The 17,115-nt window shown below is 40.5% G+C and overlaps 1 protein-coding gene across 3 annotated transcripts in view; it reads left to right on the top strand.

Annotated features, from left to right (window-relative positions):
* Window positions 1-17,115, top strand: part of NR3C2 (nuclear receptor subfamily 3 group C member 2) — a 363,201-nt gene that overhangs the window by 281,822 nt on the left and 64,264 nt on the right. For 2 of the 3 annotated variants that reach the window (XM_055276066.2, XM_055276067.2), the window contains exons 4-5: window positions 4,856-5,206; window positions 7,137-7,281. In XM_055276066.2, coding sequence (XP_055132041.1) covers window positions 4,856-5,206; window positions 7,137-7,281 — 496 coding nt within the window. The remainder of the gene's footprint in view (window positions 1-4,855; window positions 5,207-7,136; window positions 7,282-17,115) is intronic. The other variant, XM_055276070.2, reaches the window with a different exon arrangement.

Here is a 17,115-nt window from a genome sequence, read left to right as displayed (position 1 = left end):
TACTTGGGAGGCTGAGGCAGGAGAGTTGCTTGAACCCAGGAGACGGAGGTTGCAGTAAGCCGATACGGTGACACTGCACTACAGCCTGGGCAACAGAGTGAAACTCCATCTCAAAAAAAAAAAAAAGTGTAATATATGGGTACTCACTCATTTGGAATATCTTTTAAAGTGATCAAAAGTTGGGTTTGTGTTTGCCTTAGCGTGTTTTCTATGTCAACAAAATCAATAATGTATGTTAACTTGTTAAATTATGTAGATTAATCTGAGAATATTTGGAGGCACTTTTAAAAAAACAACCTGTATTCAACTTTCCTTTTTTTTTTTTTTTTTGAGACGGAGTCTCACTCTGTCGCCCAGGCTGGAGTGCAGTGGCGCAATCTCGGCTCACTGCAAGCTCCGCCTCCCGGGTTCACGCCATTCTCCTGCCTCAGCCTGTCCGAGTAGCTGGGACTACAGGCGCCCGCCACCACGCCTGGCTAATTTTTTGTATTTTTTAGTAGAGATGGGGTTTCACCATGGTCTCGATCTCCTGACCTCGTGATCCGCCCGCCTCGGCCTCCCAAAGTGCTGGGATTTACAAGCGTGAGCCACCACGCCCGGCCCCAACTTTCTTAACCACTCTAAGAGTATTTATAAACAATTGAAATGCTACTTCCTTATAATCAATTGACAAGCTAATTATTTATTGCCCTGGGACCCAGTTCTACTGGTGTTTATTACATTGGGATTGATTTAGATGATCTTTTTCCTATTAGTGCAAATTAGTTCTTAACCCTATAGAAGGATGACATTGCTTCCTTTGGTTTCATGGCCAGATTACTTAGTTGCCCCCTATCTTTGAGAGGACTCCTTCTCTGGCAGTAGAAAGGCAAAGAGAAGTCATGAAGATAAAGAGATGAGGAAAGCACAATTAGGGTTATTGGGCTGAAATTCATGCCCCATGTGTGAGGGTGACGGGAGAAATGGTCTGTTAAAGAGGATAGTTGGTGGTAGGGGCACAGGGAGAGAATGCTGTTACTGTTTTGTGGGCAGTAATTACATTTGGCCTATGAACAGAAAATATATATATTTTAATATAACCTCAACATAGCCTCTCTAATGTTTACTGCCAAGACCTAAAATTTCGAGACATGGCATGAAGCATTTCTGCAATCACAGAATTCTCACTTTATTTTTTTCTAATGAAATATTGTAATTGAACAAGATCCCATATTCTACTATATATCACTCTTTTACTATACTCCAGAGGGGGAAAGTTGTCCTGATTACCATATCTAAGACTAAAGAATCTTTACGTGTTGAAAGTCCTAGCCAGCCATCATTTGGCCACAATGGTGGCTTGTCAAATGGGTATGTAGCAGGTCATACCAGCCTCAGGAGGTGGAGCGAAGCAAAAAAGGAAATCTTGCCATGTCATGTTTCAAAGCTCTTGTGAATCTTGAGATCTCATTAGAAATCTGTCACAGTTTTAATAGAGTCCCACCAAGATGTGCTCTGCCTGCTCTTTTGCAGGTTGGTCAGGATAGGAAGCAGGGCCTCCCCAGTGCCAGTTCCTCGGGGGAACAATTCACGAGAATCTAAAGAGTTGTCTCCCAGCAGTGCCAGGAAAGAGTGGCTGCCAAAATGTTACTAGTAATTAAGGACTAGGCACCTGAGGGCAGCAACTAAGCACATACTAGTTATTATAACATCCAGGTAGAACAAGTGAAACTCCTCTTTTAAGTGAGTTGAATTGGGACTGGGAGACATTTACAGTCACATTAATGTACCCTGCACGTGCACACACACAGATACACACCCAGCTACTGTTGCTGGCAATGGAGAAAATGGTGTTTGGGTCTGGCCATCTGGGAACATGAGATCACAAAGCACAATGGCCATAAATTCAATATTGATTTAGTAAGGTGCTAAATAGTGGTAAGCTCCCAAATGTATGTTCACTGATGCTTTTGGTTAATAGAAACATGTTCCTTAAGTATCTTTAGCCAACAATGTTCCTGTGTAATTAGCAAACATCTTAATTATACACTTGGATTTGAAGCTTATGCTAGCTAATCTTAAAGTATAAAAATTATATGAATTAGATAAAGAGAAAAGGTTTAGAATAGAGACTACATGTAGCATAGAGGTTAAGGGCGTGAACTCTGAGCCATAGCTGGATTCAAATCCTCACCCTGGTATTTACTACCTCTGCAATATGAAAAAGTAGTTAATCTTTCTGTGTTTCAGGTTTTTCACCTGAAAAATGAAAATAGTGCCTATCATAGGGTCATGGTGAGCATTGGAATGCTGAAAACAAGTAAAAGCTCTTTTGAACTGTGCTTGGAACATGAAATGCTAAATACATTTAGCTTATTTTAGGTATGGTATTTGAAGAGTAATAACTCCACAAGTGGGTCATTACACAGTAGAAATTTTGAAAAGGAATAATAATTAACAATTCAGAAATTTTATCATAAAATCTCAGAAGCTTGCCCACATTTCCCACAGGGAAGTAAACTAATACTTTATATATGTAATAGTTTGTTAACGTTTATTAAAATTTTTAAGTAAGGTAAATTTATTCAACAGACATTTTTATTGAGTACCCATAAGCATCACGGGAAGTGATATGATGTTATAGGGATACATAAGACATTATTACCCACTTTGAAGAGCTTAAATTTTACAATATAGCATGTATTAGAACAGTGTAAAATATTCAAGCATTTTAGAAACATTACTTTGATATAAATATAATGAATTAAGTAACCATATTTTTGGCCCTTTTAGAAAAGATATTGGGTAAATACGCATGGCCGAAGATACACTGGAGATATTTATTACCTTGAACTATTGGAGTAAATATGGATTATTACTCAATTCCAAGTGTCCTACATATTTTCACAAAATCACAGTATAAAGTTAAATGTACCTAAAATGCTAAACGTGATGTTGATAATCAGCTCCCTAGGTTTATGCTACAGACCACAGCCTTGTGTGTAAGTGCTGGAGAAAATATTAAGTATTCTTCATGACATTTCCTATCATTGACCTTAAATAAGCCGTGAGAATAAGCACAGCATTGTAGACTGAAAGCCTAAAACAATATGAATCTTATCATTAGTTTGCAAAAAAAAAAATCACTTTTAATAAAATTTGAAAATATCACCCTTGGCTGTTTCTAGTCAATAAATTATGGTTATCGTCAGATGTGGACCTATAAAAGAGGAGAACATCTTAATGTGCTGGAATATTTTTAATGCTCACAGAATTACGGGGGAAGAATGGAAGTGACATTGACATGTTATTTCAGATGTTAATAATAATTTCCAACATGTTTTTATTTGTCATACCCATTTAGTTCTCTGAGAGATAAGAGAGGGAGACATTGTCATGCCCATTTTTCAGATGAATCAGTTGAGACTTTGAGGAGAGTTTATCTAATTGCCCAAAAGACAGATTAATGCTATTGAGGATTTTCTTAAGCTCTGATAGAGTCGTCAGTTGACTATGTTTTTAGATAACCTGGGTGCTTGCTTCTTTTCTGTTTTGTCTAGTTTTTGAGGCACTTTGCTGAGTATTTTTCATTTGTTCACTCATCCATTCATCAGAAGTATCTGGGTTACTAGTGCTGGCTCAGCACTCCTGGGCAGTTCTTGGTCAGCATCTTCCATTAACATACGTGAATATGATACATCTGCTTTTCATTGATAAACAGTTCTAAAAATCAGATTTCTGTGCCTCAAATCTTTTATTAAAGAGACAGGCTATAAATTATTTAAGTTTAAAATTTTTGTTAATATTAAACTTCTTAAAGCCAGTAGTTATGTCTTATTCATCTTTTAAGCCTGGTTCCAATATTTAATACAGCTTTTGTTGTTTGATAGCTTATCTTTTATCTGAATTGTAAGATTTTCTGTGATGAATGTGATAAACATTAATGGCTATAATTATAAACACAAACTACTCTATTTTTAAATCAAGTTAATTGGTGTAACATAGTCCTACTCTACGTTAAATTTGTGTCCTGTAAGTTCTCATGACTGTTAGGATTAAGTAGAAGGTGTCTGTTTGCTTCAAGAATTTTTAAATAAATTGAAATGTTACATTTGTAACGTAAGTAATTCTCACATACCTAAGCTCAGTTTGGCGCTTCTTAACTTTTTTTTTAATCCGTTCTCACATTCATCTGTCTTCCCAATTATCTGTCCATCTACCTCCCAACCTTCCCACCTCCCCCACCACCTCCATCATATTCGCATATGAAGTAATTTACCCTTCCTCTAAACTCTATTTCAGATATACAAGATGTGGGATCTTATATTTCTTAAACTTTCTGGTCTCTGTTTCCTTATTCTACAATGAGAATCATAATAGAATCTACTCATAAAATTATTAAATTAGTTAATTTATATAGAGCATTTAGAACAGTACCTGGCATTAGTAAGCATTCAATAAATTTTAGCCATTTTCGTTTTTATCATGGTACCGATCTCTACCTGCACTGCGGTATAGTTGGTGGTACATTTCTTATCTCCTCCCCTACTGGGCTGAACACTTGTTGAGGACTGGGTAAGGCTTGGTTATACTGAACATGTTAGCTGGGTTCCTGTGCAGCTTATGCAGTCTCTTATAGGAGACAGGCAGTGAAGACTTGTAAAAATGAATGAAAGAAGGAAGGAGTTTGTTCTCCTAATACCAATAGTAAGTAATAATAGTTGAGCTTTATACATTTTCTCTTAGTGGAATAAACGGTCATGTTTCTATTGACATAACAAGACCTATTTAGAGGAAAACTGTACTTTAATCAATGTGAGTCAGTATATTTCAAACATAATTTTAATTTGGCCTTATCATTTATGGTTTCTTATAGCACGAAAGTCAAAGAAGCTGGGAAAGTTAAAAGGGATTCACGAGGAGCAGCCACAGCAGCAGCAGCCCCCACCCCCACCCCCACCCCCGCAAAGCCCAGAGGAAGGGACAACGTACATCGCTCCTGCAAAAGAACCCTCGGTCAACACAGCACTGGTTCCTCAGCTCTCCACAATCTCACGAGCGCTCACACCTTCCCCCGTTATGGTCCTTGAAAACATTGAACCCGAAATTGTATATGCAGGCTATGACAGCTCAAAACCAGATACGGCCGAAAATCTGCTCTCCACACTCAACCGCTTAGCAGGCAAACAGATGATCCAAGTCGTGAAGTGGGCAAAGGTACTTCCAGGTAGGATTGCCTCTCCTTTCACAGGCTGCATCCTGAACTTAACAAGTCTGGTCAACTGACTTCGCCATCTCCAACCATGCAGTAGGAGTTTGCCTTCTATGAAATCCTGATATCAGATTTTTTTAACTGATAGCAAATTGATCAAGTGTATAGGAAAAATGTGGTTAATGTGCTCATTTCTTCCGAGAATGCAGGGTTAAGGATTTTATTGTTAAAATGAAGATACGGCTGGGCGCAGTGGCTCACGCCTGTAATCCCAGCACTTTGGGAGGCCGAGGCAGGTGGCTCACTGAGGCAGATGGATCACGAGGTCAGGAGTTCAAGACCAGCCTGGTCAAGATGGTGAAACCCCGTTTCTACTAAAAATACAAAAATTAGTCCCGCGTGGTGGCAGGTGCCTGTAATCCCAGCTACTCCGGAGGTTGAGGCAGGAGAATCGCTTGAACCCGAGTGGCAGAGGCTGCAGTGAGCCGAGATCCACCACTGTACTCCAGCCTGGGCAACAGAGTGAGACTCTGTCTCAAAAAAAAAAAAAAAGAAATTAAAATTAAAAATTTTAAAAATGACATATACACTTCTTATGTTGATCAAAATGGAAAATTTCATCCAAAATTATTAAGGTAAAATACATTCTGTTCATGAAATCACAAGTTGAGCACATTATTAACGGCTCATAACGAGGGTTAATCTAAGCATAGACCAAGTAAGGCAAGGCCTAGCAAGTTGTAAGAGACCTGGAATGACTCTTCTGTCTAAAAAATAATCACCTGGCCCCCAGCACCCTTTAAATTGTCCCTGGAATTCCTATTTTAATCATTTTTTTGTTTCTTGGGATTTAATTAATAAGGCCCCTCTTAATCTACAGAAACATCACTTAGAAATTGCCATTCATTGTCCCAGTTCATTAATCTAAAGCAGTTTCTTAGACTACCTATGGTCAGACAGCAGCTGTAAAAGTTGGGGAAAGCTCCACTGACTGATTCTTTGAAGAGAAGCTTGCCCAGTGAAACTCCACAGACAGAAAAATAACATGATGCCCCTGGAGATGGATGGGTGATAAAAAACAAAAGAAGACCTGGTGCAGTGGTCCATGCCTGTAATCCCAGCACTTTGGGAGGCCGAGGCAAGCAGATCACTTGAGGTCAGGAATTCGAGACCAGCCTTGCCACCATCGTGAAACCCCGTCTCTACTAAAAATACAAAATTTAGTTGGGCATCCTGGCAGGCACCTGTAACCCCAGCTATTTCTGAGCCTGAGGCAGGAGAATCGCTTGAAACCCTGGTTGCAGTGAGCCAGTATCATGCCACTGCACTCCAGCCTGGGTGACAGAATGAGACTTCATCTTAAAAAATAAATAAATAAAGAACAAAAGAAGAGCTTGAGTCTGTCAGGCAGGGAGGACAGGTGCCAAGGAAACATGTTCTACCATAGAACTTTATCAAAGTCTGGTATTAACCTGGACCATAGGAGGCACCACATGCTCATTTTTTAAGCACCACAAACTCATGAACAATGAAATTTCCCACCATTATTGCAGATACGCAGGGGTTGACAGTTATTAAATTACCTTTTATTTTAGTGTTATTAATTGTGAGTAGGATGAAGCAAGTTTTGCGGGTTAATACAAATTCTCTCAATCTAACCAAGGGTTTTAGGCTGTCATCCACACCAAAACTTGCTGAACTTTGCAATTTTAGTTTGCCCTGGCAGTTTACCCTCATCTAGAATTAGGATGAATTTAAAGTGAAATGTGAAACAGGGCTGGGCCTGTGGTGGGCGCTCTGTAAATGACTATTGAATTGATTTGAGTCTATTAGAGAAGAGAAAAGTGAAAGAAAGGTGGCTGTTTGGGGTTGACTTAAGAAGCATCTTCCTGAAATGTACTTAAATGCTAAGTGTATTTCTGTGATTAATCGTTTTGTTCTTCAGGTTTTAAAAACTTGCCTCTTGAGGACCAAATTACCCTAATCCAGTATTCTTGGATGTGTCTATCATCATTTGCCTTGAGCTGGAGATCTTACAAACATACGAACAGCCAATTTCTCTATTTTGCACCAGACCTAGTCTTTAATGAGTAAGTACCTATTAATTAGCCTTCATAAAATAAACTGCAGAGTTATTCCTTATGCTTTCTTTCAATGATTTCTAAACAGATGTACGTTGGTGAAAGAATCTACTGAAACTGGCATTTTTTAACGTTAAAAATTTACAGATCTCTGGGAACTTAAAAATTACTCTTTGCAACATTATACTGTACGCTTCTGAGTATATATAAATCAGTATATATAAATTCCACATAATAATATGTGGGATATATCCCAAAAGAAAGATGATCCAGTTGGCTCTGAAAATTGACTGGTACAAAGCCACAATTAATAGAAAACAGTCTCTTTTGGTATCGACTCCAATTGGGAAGACGATCTAATTTCTAGGAAACGTGAATATACAAAGTGCCAGCTTTTACGAGCTCATATAATGGTTCTTTTGTTAACAGTATACAGCTGCTCAATGTGTTTTCATGACAATCGTAATTACCCTTCTTTGCCATCATAAAAGAAGCCAAACTGTTATTCTGTAGCGAAACATTTTTAGTTTTATGATGCATTTTAAAAGACTGAAAGAATTGTAATCGGTTTTCCTTTGGCTACAAATTCCTTCCTATTTTAAGTTTACATTTTAATACTGTTTGCATTCCTCATTAGCACATTTTATTTATGTTTATATCTAGCAGTGCTTCTTTGTAATTGTTGGGTCAAGAAATACTTAAAAGGGAATATTTGAATTATGATAGTAACTACAGCCATATTCTGACAGATGGCTCTCTCTGGCGATAGGAAATAGGGGTTTCAGTAGGGAAGGAGGCAGATGAGAAATAGGTTGGTGATAAAAGCAAGAAAAGTAATGCAAAAGATGAAAAGTATAGACAGATAGTGCCAACATACCTCAGTAGTACCAGTAGTAATGTACCTAAGAGTACCAGTTCGCCCACACGTGATGTACTGCAAAGACAATTTTATTCCAAACATAAATTAGAAACATCAATTGTTGGTTCTCGAGGTGGCCTGCTTTTGGCAATTTATCAAAAAGAGTAATTCTAGTACTGCATCAGTGTTCACCAAAAGCATGAAGTAAAGCCAAACAACTGACACGCACAATTTAATTAACTTGTATCCCTCAATAATCAACTGATATTGTTGAATAGTAAGCCCGTTTTAAAATATGTTCTATAAACCAGAAGAAAACACATATTAAAGAGGGTTCTTGTTTTAAAAGGACATGTGGGTAAATAAGAATCTCCTTAGTGCCATCGTTTCAGCATTTGATTTTAACAGAACATTAAAACAACCCATTTAATCTTATTAATACATCTATTAATTTTTGTCATCAAATGTGTATAACATAAAATTTTTCATTTTTAAGCATAAACTCAGTAGCATTAATTACATTCACATTGTTGTGCAACCATCACCACTATCCATATCCAATACTTTTCATCATCCCAAACAAACTCTAAACCCATTCAACAATCACTCCCCATTATTCCCTCCCCTAAGCCTCTGGTAACCTCTAGTATATGAATTTGCCTATTCTATATATTTAATATAAGTGGAATCATATAATATTTGTCGTTTTGTGCCTGGCTCATTTCGCTTAGCCTAATGTTTTCAGTGTTCATCCATAGTTAGTATGTATCAGAATTCCATTCCTTTTTATGGCAGAATAATATTCCATCATAGATATATCAAGTCAGTCCTCATTAGTGGATTCTGTAGTTGCATATTTGCTTCCTGACTGCATTTATTTGTAATCTCAAAGTCAATACTCACAGGATTTTCATGGTCATTTACAGACAAATGCAGAGTAACAAAGAATTTGAGTTGCCAAGAGAGCACATTGCAGCTGAGCTCACACAAGGGACCACTCCGCCATCTTGTTTCAGCTCTCATGCTATAAACTGTCATCCTTTTCACAGTCTATTTATTGCCACGTGTTTTGCATTTTTATGCCTTTTGGTGATTTCACCGTTTAAGATGGCTGGCCCCTAGACATAGTGCTGAAGTGCTAGCTAGTGTTCTTCAGCTCAAGAAAGCTATGATGCGCCTCACAGAGAAAATAGGTGTGTCAGATAATCATTACTGAAGCATGAGTTACGGTCCTGCTGGCTATAGTTCAATGTTAACAAACCAGGAATATATGTTAAGTAAGATGTCTTTAAACAGAAATACACATGAAACAAAATTAGGTATAGATCAGTTGATGAAATGTGACCAGAGGTTGTAAGGACCATTACCCCAAAGTTCCCCTAGGAGAAATAGTTGAATATTTGCTAATTCAGTGTTTGCCATGACTTTATAGAACATGACTACAGCAAATATTTTATCCAATCATCTGTTAATGGGCAGTTTGGTTGTTTCCACCTTTGACTATTACGAATAACGTCGCACTGAATATGGGTATACAAATATATCTTTGAGATGCTGCTTTCAGTTCTTTTAGTACCCAGAATTGGAATCCCTGGGCATATGGTACCTCTGTGTTTAACTTTTTAAGGAGACACCACACTCTTTTTCCACAGCAGATGCACCGTTTTACATTCCCACCAGCAATGTACAAGGGTTCTAATTTCTCCACATCCTTGCCAGCACTTTTTTCTTCTTATTAAGTAGCCATCCCAGTAGGGCATGACATGGTATCTCACTGTGGTTTTCATTTTCATTTCCCTAATGGCTAATGATGTTGGACGTGTTTTCATATGCTTATGGACCGTTTGTATATCTTCTCTGTAGAACTGTTCATGTAAGTTCTTTACCCATTTTTTAATTGGATTATATGTCTTTTTGTACTTGAGTTGTAGGAGTTCTTTATATTTTATGGATATTAAACCCTTATCAGATACATGGTTTGTAAATATGTCTCTCAACCTGTGGCTTGCCTTTTTACTCTATTGAAAGTGTCCTTTGATGCACAAGCATTTATAATTGTAGTGAAGTCAAAATCTCTTCTTCTGTTGCCTTTTCTTTGGTGTCACTTATTACTTTTTAATTGTTTGTAAATATCTGAGTATAAAGGGCTCCAATCAATTACAGAATTGTGAGAATGTTTTTTCATAAATGGAACTTAGGGGAAAGCACCTTATATTTGAAGGCTGGGAATAATGTACTTAAAGTGGTTTGGAAATAAATAAGAAACAAAAAAAAAGAAAAGGTCATATAAGCTTTGTGTATTTGTCTATTCTAGAAAATATTTATACAGATAAAATGGAAACAACAAAAGATAAATGCTTTCTAATATTAAAAGTAGTTAAATGTTATTGATGTAATTATTAGAATGAACATGTTGTTCTCTGTTCTTAAAACTTTTGACCTCAACCCAACCCAGACTTCTGTAGGGTTTCTTTCTCTCAACTAGAAAGAATAGAGCAAAGCTGTGTTTTTCAAGGGGCTAGGGTGGATACTACTCTGGGGAAACAATTGGAAATTATATAAAGCCTTTTGGTCCAATTGCATCAAAAAGAGAGCTTGATGTGGTAGCTCCATCACTGGGTACTGTGATAGACCCCATACTTTTTAGGGAAATCAGTAAGTTACAGAGGATGGCCGAGCATATGCATACATGCTTCATCTTGCATTTATTCCAGGAATATTTATTAACTGTTGTCAGTATTCTAAGCAGTAGTTTTAGAATAGTGAGAGAAAAAAATCCCTCTCTCACAGAACATACAGTCTAATGAGAGAGACAGAAATACTGAGTTTTATAAGTAAAATATAATTGTGATAAGTATTGAGAGGAAAAGTGGTCTGAGAGCAGTTAATGGGAGAGATTGATCTAGTCAGTCTAGTCAGGAAAGTCTTCCTTGGGAATGATTAAACTGGTGTTCCCCAGGTGAAGGAAGTATACAAGGAGGAAAGTTGATCTAGCCTGAGAGACCAGCATGTGCAAAGGCCCAGTGGCAGGAAGGAACATGGGCCTTCAATGAACTGAGAGCAAGACAGCGTGGCTGGAGGGGAGCCTAAGGCCAGGTCCTGTGGGTTTCAGAGGCCACATCAGAGACTTGGCTCTTTATTTTAAGAGCAGTGGAAAAGCCATTGAAGTGTTCTAAGTGATGGGGTGACATTTCCAGATTTGCTTCTTGAAAAGATCTCTCTGAATGCAGAATGGAAAATGGGTTAGAAGTGAGTCAGAGCAGATGTTGGGAGACCAGACAGGAGGCTGCGATGGGAATCCAGGTGATAGTGTAAGGTGAAATCATCAAGAATTGCTAGTAGTTGGATATTGGCAAGGACTGGAGGAGGGGAAGAATTAGCTGTCTAGGAAGACTTCCAAGCCTCTGCCATAAGTGCCAGGAAGGATTTGGTGCCCCTCACTGGGATAGGGAATAAGGGAAGAAGACTCAGGTTTACAAGGGCAGGGGAAGGGAGAGCCTGGGACCAGTTTTGAGGGTAAGATTGACTTGCCTTTGAAAAATTATCCAAGAACACATATTATATAGGCAGTTATTTCTACAGGTCAGAAGCTAAAGAGGTGTCCTGGCTGAAGTTAAAAATTTTGAACTCGTTTTGGAGGTAGTAGTTAAAGGAGGAATGTCGTCACGTGGATCGCAAGGAAAGAGGACTTTAAGAAAGGAGATGCGACTGCCCTATCATGTTATATGTTGTTGTGATCTCAGTGAGGTGTGAACTAGAAAACTCAAAGCATGCCTCACGCATTGCCTGCCAATGCCTTACACATTCCTGTCTTCTGAACATGTTCTATATGCTTTCCCTGAGCCATTACCCGTGCTTTCCTACCTTCCACCACAGCAAAGGCAGCAGTCTGGCATTTTGTGTAAAGCAGTAGTGATGCCGCTCACTTGAGGGCAGAGTGCACCGATATGGTCCTCCCTTGCTCTCGCACCAACCCTTGGCTGTTTATACCACCTCCCACCTGGTGTTGCCAGCTCTTAAGTGCGTGTATCTCTGCCTTATTTCACTGGCACACCTCACTGAAGTCACAGACTCTGTCTTAATCATTTCTGAATCTCTAGCAGCTGGCATTGTGCCTGAATCATAGTAGGTACTCCATAAATATTTGCTGAATAAATGAATTATTGAACAAATGAACCAAACAATCTATTAATCAGTCTGAAGGGGCTTCCTAAGTTTACATTTCTAACTATGAGGATGAAGTTTATGATGAAATGTGGTGTAGGGATGCATGGCTTTCCCGAACAGAGGCATTGCGATATTTAAAACAGAGGAACGAAACTTTGGGTTTGCCTTCAACTGTGACACAGATCTGAAAGTTCCCGAAGATCTTATTCTCCGGTATTAGCATCACTGGAGATGGAGGAAAGGTGGGAAATAGGGAATAATAAAGGAAACATTCTTTCTAATTTTTTACTAAACATTGGGGTGAAGATATTAGTTAATACTTTAAATTAACATAGAACTTTTCTTATTATAAACTCAAAACTTTTCAAATATGTATTAAATGATTAATTATTCAATTTTACCTTGAAATAGCTTATCCATATATTGCTACAGATCGCTGCAAGTATTCAAATTTCTTATCAATTCACTACACATATTAAAACTCCCACTGAAGCCTGTAATGACTTTTTTTCATTTTTTTTATAAGATCTGAAATGAAGGTTCAGTATTACTCTCTTTTACATCTTGGCTGGTATTTTAAAATTAAACATATATTAAAGACTTGCTTATACTACCTCAAGTAGTAGCTCAGTAAAAAATGTTTTTGGATGATCTTTTACTGTCCTCAGCATCTGACCTTGGGATTGTTTTGGTTCACAGACTGTTGGCGAGAGTGAGGGAGGGTTGAAGTCTTAGTGGCACTTCACATGCCTCTGTGGATTCTCTGAGTGTCTGTCCAGGAGGAAGGTGACTTCCACCCACACCATCCTGCGTCTGAAGCACTAGTGGTGTGAGGGCAGCTGCATTAGATGAGTACACAACTCAGTTGCATCGGCTACTTCTTTTCATGTTTTCATGGGGTGCTACCTGTTTCTTTGTGTCCCCAGTCACTGGGTCAGTGTGCTGGTGCAGTCCAGTTGTCTTCAGTGAGGGTTCTCCCCGGGCCATGCTGCCAATGTTACAGTGCCAGTGAGGTCCCTCTGTACCTAACGTTCTGACGCTCCAGGAGGCCTGGATTCCAAATGGGTTGCGTGTTCCAAAGTCTGTCCCACCGTGGTGGAGGCTGGGATCAGAGGATTCTCATGGAGGCCAGGGGTGGTCGGAGGTATGGCGAGCCCCGGTGTCCCTTCCCACAGGGAGTGGTGGATCTTCCTGAGCCACTGGAGGTGACTTCTGTGCCTGGACCCTCATCCCATCAGGGTTAGGGCCAGCGATGGTTGGGGGACAGGAATTCTGATGAGAGGAGTCAGGGATGTAGGATGAACCTGGTCAGCTCCTCCTTCAATGGCTGCTTTTGTTCTTCCTTCTCTCTTCCCAGCCCACTTCCCCTTCTCTTTCTTTCAAGTTAGGATTTCTTACTACTCCTTGGCTCACTGGGAAACTGTTGTGTGATTTCTGCAGCTTCCAGTGTCTGATCCTCCTCCCTTTTCTTCTCACTTCTCCCAGCTCCTTCCTTTGCTTTCCCTTCTCTCTTACTCCCCTCCTTCCTTCTCTCCTTCTCTCTCCTTCTTCTACCTCCCACTGCCCCATACACCCCTTTTCCTTCCACTGAGAAACATCCTCCTGAGATTTCCATTTTTTTTTAATTTCTGGGTAAGTATGAGGGAATAAAGTTCAAAAGAAGGAAACAAGTCTTCCTTCCATGCCTTATTTTTCTGTTGGACTCTATGAAAAACCAGGCCTTGCACCAGTAGCTAGAGGGCCAAGGCCTGCAGCTGACGGCCTGACCATGAAAGCAGCATCCCCCTACAGGTGGCACATCTGCTGCCAGCCTCACCGTGGCCCCACTGTTCCCAGTGGGGAATCTGTCTGGGTCTGCAGCAACCTCAATTCATGCCTCCTCAGAAGAAAGAATTTGAGGGGCAGACAGAGAGACTGAGGCAAATGTTACACAGCAGGAGTGAAAGTTTATTAAAAAGCTTTGAGCAGGAATGAAAGGAAGTAAAGTAACCTTGGAAGAGGGGTTACTGTCTCTATGACTTGGGAGATCAAGTGTGCAGTTTGACCTTTGACTTGGGGTCTTACACGTTGACATGCTTTCTGGGAGATTGCATCCCTTCTCCCCTGATTCTTCCCTTGGTGTGGGCTGTCCGCATGCTGGGTGGCCTGCCAGCATTTTGGAGGGAGCATGCACAATGTGTTTACTGGAGTTCTATGCATGCTCACTGGAGGTGTTCCTCCCTCACCAGTCCAGTATTCCTAGAAGGTCATACCATACCTGAACTCCGCCATTTTGCCTCTTCATGCACATGCTTGAGCCCACTCACCCAACTCCTGAGATCTTATCAGGAAGCTGCTTATCACCAGTTTCAGGTTTTTCTATCTATTAGGATACTGCCTTTCCCTGGCACTGGCTGACACCAGTTATTATTTTAGAGAAACAGTATAACAACTGCCTGACCTGAGGGTTGCCTGACATTCCTGGTGGCAGTGAGAGGGACCTCTCCTGCCCTGCTCATGTCTGCCTGACTACCTACTGTAACACCACCACTGCCTATTTTGCATCTGGCTGTCTTCATTCCTACCTGGCCCTTGGAGACAGTGGAGCTCAAGACTATTGAATAAAGAAAAGCAACATCATAAGTAGAAAATAGTCAATCCTTATCTGCAAAGAGCAGAAGCACTCCAGAATGGAAATTGTGTTTTTACACAAAAGTAGTGTTTAGAGGCCATCTTCCCACCTGAAGGAGGCTAGACAGAGTGAACTCTAGGGGAAGGGGCATTGGGGCTGGAGGAGGTTTTATAAGCTAGAAACAAGAACAGTCATTCAGTTATATACAGGGAGAGAGGAGAGGTAGATACAAGTCCCCAAAACCAGAATTATTTCCTACCCTCCTTTCCTCTACTTCTTTTTAAAATAGTATTTATTCCTTTTTGTCAATCTATCATAGTGATAAGAATTAGAGTTGGAGTAGAAAGTCACTTTTAGCCAGGCATGGTACCTCACACTTGTAACCCCAGCACTTTGGGAAGCTGAGGCAGGCGGGTTGCTTGAGTCCAGGAGTTCAAGTCTAGCCTGGGCAACAAAGACCATATCTCTGCAAATAATTAGCTAGACACAGTAGTGTGCACCTGTGGTCCCAGCTACTTGGGAGGCTGAGGTGGGAGGATCACTTGAGCAACCAGGAGTTCAAGGCTGTAGTGAGCCATGATTGCACCACTGCACCACAGCCTGGGTGACAGAGCAAGACCCTGTCTCAAAGAAAAAGAAAAGAAAAGTCATTTCCAGACATTTTAGCAGAGGAAGTGAGAGGAGGGAAGTTCTGGAAGATAACCTGCTGCAATGGTGCTTCTGAGTTACATCATAATAAGAGGAGTTCTGAGACTGAGCACGCAGAAGACAGGGACTGCCTGTACCTGAGAAAGGTGGAAACACCTAAGAGGGGAGTATTAACTTAAGACGAGAACTGAGGGGACACTTCCTAACTCAGTTCTTCATTTGTCTTCTTTTTTTTTTTTTTTTTTTTTGAGATGGAGTTTTGCTCTTGTTGCCAGGCTGGAGTGCAATGGTGCGATCTCGGCTCACCACAAACTCCGCCTCCCGGGTTCAAGGGATTCTCTTGCCTCAGCCTCCCAAGTAGCTGGGACTACAGGCATGTGCCACCACGCCCGGTTAATTTTGTATTTTTTTAGTAGAGATGGGGTTTCCCCATGTTGGTCAGGCTGGTCTCGAACTCCTGACCTGAGGTGATCCACCCGCCTTGGCCTCCCAAAGTGCTGGGATTACAGGCGTGAGCCACCGCGCCCGGCCTGTTGTTTTTGTTTTGTTTTGTTTTTATAAAACCCCACTTCTCATTTTAGACTACTTTTGGGAGAAGGAAGTAAGTGATATTTATTGTCCTTTCATTTGGCAGATACTTATTGAGCAACTTCAGTGTATTAAGCACTGTTCTAGGCAGTGGGAATATAACAGTAAACAAAACGAGATTCCCTTCCTTCATGGGGCTTACAGTCCAGTGGTAGGTATAGGTGGGTGGCATAGCAGAAAAAGCGAAGGCGGTATTGTGAAACAGTCCTGCCTGCAGTGCTGCTAGAGAGCAGGGCTTGGATCCCATCCCTGTTACTTGTATATGACAACAGCGAAAGTGGTACTTAAAATAATATGTCATTTCAGTGAATTTCCTCAAGGACTTTACTAGTGCCCTTGGTTAGCCACATTGGCCTCCTTTTGCTGCATTGAGGATCCAAACTCATTCTTAACTCGATGTCTGTTCTCTGTGCAGGAAGATGGCTCTTTCGAGCCTTCTTGTCTCAGCTCTAAATATTCCTTGTTCAGACAGATTTTGCCTGATCATCTATATTAGGCTGTTCTTGCATTGCTGTAAAGAAATACCTGAGACTGGGAAATTTGTAAAGAAAGAAGATTTAATTGGCTCATGGTTCTACAGTGTACAGGAGGCATAGCACCAGCATCTGCATCTGGGGAGGCCTCAGGAAGCTTCCCATCATGGCAGAAACTGAAGGGAGGGCAGGCACATCACATGGCAAAAGCAGGAGCAAGAGAGACAGAGGGGAGGGGGATGCGCCACACACTTTTAAATGACCACTGTCACCGAGAGGACAGGATTTAGACCAAAGAGGGTGGTGCTAAACCGTTGATGAGAAATCCACCCCTGAGGCTGGGCATGGTGGCTCACACCTGTAATACCAACACTTTGGGAGGCCATGCAGGCAGGTTGCTTGATTGCTACTCAGGAATTCGAGACCAGCCTGGGTAACATGGTGAAACCCTGTCTCTACCAAAAATTCAAAAAATCAGTCGGGCGTGGTGGTGCATA

This window comes from Symphalangus syndactylus, chromosome 4, assembly GCF_028878055.3.
Source record: "Symphalangus syndactylus isolate Jambi chromosome 4, NHGRI_mSymSyn1-v2.1_pri, whole genome shotgun sequence".
NCBI classification, from domain to species: domain Eukaryota; kingdom Metazoa; phylum Chordata; class Mammalia; order Primates; family Hylobatidae; genus Symphalangus; species Symphalangus syndactylus.
This window is presented reverse-complemented; position numbering and strand designations above follow the sequence as displayed.